Source organism: Micropterus dolomieu, unplaced genomic scaffold, assembly GCF_021292245.1.
Source record: "Micropterus dolomieu isolate WLL.071019.BEF.003 ecotype Adirondacks unplaced genomic scaffold, ASM2129224v1 scaffold_45, whole genome shotgun sequence".
NCBI lineage: Eukaryota > Metazoa > Chordata > Actinopteri > Centrarchiformes > Centrarchidae > Micropterus > Micropterus dolomieu.
This window is the reverse complement of record NW_025744048.1, coordinates 7812-11222: the sequence shown is the minus strand read 5'-3', so window position 1 is coordinate 11222 and position 3411 is coordinate 7812. Positions and strand designations below refer to the sequence as shown.

At 43.4% G+C, this 3411-nt stretch overlaps 1 protein-coding gene across 1 annotated transcript in view; it reads left to right on the top strand.

The window, feature by feature from the left end:
- Nucleotides 1-15: 15 nt before the first annotated feature.
- Nucleotides 16-3411, top strand: part of LOC123967123 (immunoglobulin lambda-1 light chain-like) — a gene marked incomplete at its 3' end in the record, with an annotated part of 11124 nt that continues 7728 nt past the window's right edge. The window contains exons 1-2 of the mRNA XM_046043144.1: nt 16-292; nt 385-694. Of these exons, the coding sequence (XP_045899100.1) occupies nt 250-292; nt 385-694 (353 nt within the window). The remainder of the gene's footprint in view (nt 293-384; nt 695-3411) is intronic.

Below are 3411 nucleotides of genomic sequence, written 5' to 3'. Positions count from 1 at the left end.
TAGAGGAGATGAACTGTAATAAAGCAGAATGAGCTCCGACTCAGCAGAAAACCACACAGCAGCTTCAGCTGAGCTGTCAATCAGCAGCAGCAGCCTTATCTGTCCGCCGCAGGGGCTGATGGGAGGTCTGAGGACCCGTTAGAAACCACGCGGCCCTCGTCTGATCTCACAGCTCGTCCTTGTTTGGCCTCAGCTGCATCAGAGCGCCACTTCTCCCCAGGTTCACCAGAGGAAACACCACTGCACACAATGCTTTTCCTCCCAGCTGCTGCTCTGTGCTGTCTGTGTTCAGGTGAGTGTTTCCAGCCAATCAGGAGCCAGCAAACTCCACCTGGAACAAACACTGTCACACTGACCTTCATCTATCTGTCTGTGTCTCTACAGCTCTGGTTGCCATGGCAGAAGAGCTGATTCAGGATTTAACATTGACCAGGAGAGTCGGTCAAACTGTTTCCTTCAGCTGTGGAACTGACCAGTGTAACAGCGTTAATGTTTACTGGTACCAGAGAAATGAAAGAGAAACATTGACAACAATTCTGAAAATTAATAGGATTAATTGTAAAATAGTACACAGATTTAATCACACTCAGATAGATGATTTCTCAAATGTTAGAAAAAAGAACAGCTGTGAGTTGCAGCTCAAGAACGTTACCATCTCTCATTCAGCCACCTACTACTGCTCCTGTTGGAAGAGAGGCACCCACAGTGAGAAATGATCCGTGCAGCCTGAACAAAAAGCAGCAGATGTCAAACAGTGTTTGTGACAGGAAGAGAGCAGTAAACCACAGCCCAGGTTCACATATTTCACCTCCATCTCAGCCAGAGTCACAAACATACTGAGCTGAGGGATTTCTTTAATATTCTATTGATTTCTATTTGATCAGATATTCCAGCAGGTTTCTTGTTGTTCCACACAGTGAGGACAAACTAGCAGCACAGAAGCACAATGAGCAAACAAGACAAAGAGGAAACTAAATAAAAATATAATCCTGATTCACTTTATGAAGTAATCCTTAAAGTAAATGATATATAATAGATAAAGTTTCCAGCCAGATGTTCCAGATGCAGATTAAAGTCGTCCTCTTTGTTCTGCTGCTGGAATAAAGTCCATTCCTCCCTCACAATACTAATCTGCTAAATGGGTTTAATTTTTCTTATGTAAGGCTGAATATTATGAGCATATAGTTAGATAGGCCAATTCAAATTAAGTTTACTAAGAATTTATTTTTAGGTTAGTAACTATCTTGTATTATAGAGACTGGTCATGTAGCGGCCAAGTAGCCTAAATGTTAAGTCCTTTTGGACCACTGGCCTATTACATTTACCGTTACTCATTTAACTAATGTTTTTTTATCCAAAGTGACTTACAATTGCTATATATGTCAGTGTTGTAAGTTTTAGTTTTGGGTTTTGTTTATGTTGTGTTTTTTCCCTGTGTGTGTCTTGGTTTTGCCATTGTTTCCTGTGTCTCTCTCTTTGCCTCTGATTCTCTCGTTCCTTGTCGTTAGTTATTTATGTCTTGTCCATCCTTTATTTTGTTATCGTCAGTGTCTGGTGTTCACGTTTAGCTTTTTTCTGTTCTGTTAGTTTATTTTAGTCCTGTCTGATCGATTATAGTTTGTAACCTTTACCTGGTTTTTGTACTTTTGTACTGTTTATGGATCTGTGTCTGACTGTGTTTTTTGTCATTGTGGTTTATTCTTTATTCGGCTCTGTTCCGGTTTAGTTTCATGGTCTGTATTGCCTACTTGTTTCACTCTTCCCTGTTTCACTTTGTGTCTGATGTGCGTAATTAGTTCCTCATGTCGTTCACCTGTGCACTCCCTCCCTGCTTGCCTGTGCATTTAAGCCTTCAGTTCTATTCTGTCTGTGTTAGTGTTGAAGTCAAGACCGCCCAAACCAAGACCAAGTCAAGACCAAGACCAGAGTTTATCGAGACCGAGACAAGACCAAGACTTTTAGGTGCAGAGAGCAGTCGAGACCAAGACCGAGGGAGGGCAAGACCGAGTCAAGACCAAGACCAGTTCCCTGCATTGTATGGCACACAATAAAATGTGGAACGAGATCATAGGTACTTCTCAAAGTGATCTGAAAGATCAACATTCCCATTAAAACACCCACATGCAAACACTAAGAGCTGAAATCAACGTAAGCATCGCAGAGAGGGTGACAGTCATTAATTTTTGTTATTGGTTGCATTTAAAGCAATAAGTTTTACTTACAATCAAAGTTAGGATGTTAACAAATCAGACAATGCAAAAGCAATTTATTGATATCCCCAAAGTTACGGTCTTGACTGGTCTTGAAATAAAAACCCGAGTCCTCAATGTCCGAGACCAGACCTAGTACAAATGCGGTCGAGACCGAGACAAGACCAAGACCATCAAAAATAGGTCTTACAACCAGTATTAAGACCAAGACCGGTCTGGAGTACTACAACACTAGTCTGTGTTGCATCCTCATCGTTTGTTGAGTGTTCTGCCTGAGCTCTTTTCCCTGGATTCTTGGAGTGGGACTCTCAAGAGTTTGTGCTCAGCCATTCAGGATCCCACAGACATTAAACGGAGACTGATTAATGTCTACGGAACAATCTGATCAAAACCCAGGCTGCTGGGTTTTCTCCCCATGGCTAAGCAGTTAGCCGTGATCCGGCAACTGACGAGAGACTTGGAGCTTATTCTGGACTCTCATAAAGGTTCTAAGGCCAATGTGGGTGAACATTTTGCAGTAATAATAATTAAGTAAGAAGAGGCTCAGATGTTGTCACAGATGACTTGAGACCATATGTACAGGCCCTAACAGATGCAGTGGACAATTGGAGACAACCGCTTCACAAAACGTACTAAAGAACATTTAAAAGTAAATGAATGGGAATACTGCTTGGCCAGGAGGGATGAGAGTCTCTTGGCGCTTCTTCTTCTTAAATGCTGAGAAGTACAGGCAGATACTTATTCATCATGCAGTACCATGGGGTGATAGGCGGGGTACACCCTGGACAGGTCGCCAGTCCATCGCAGGGCTAAACATAGCCTGCCTATTTAAAATGGAATGGAATGTGCTACGCTACTGGGAAACCCGGCTTTGTACCAGTGCGAACAGGCTTGGTACCAGTAACTGGACAACAGGTGTTGGTTGGATCACCGCTGGAAAACCAGAAGCACGAGTCGGCTGGTCAACCAACGGAGCAGGTGTCAGTTGGACCACCGAGGGAGAACAAGAAGCACACACACACACACACACACACACACACACACCCCACACACACACAAAACCCTACCCACACACACAAAACCCTACCCACACACCCACACACACAAAACCCTACCCACACACCCACACACACACAAAACCCTACCCACACACACACACACACAAAACCCTACCCACACACACAAAACCCTACCCACACAC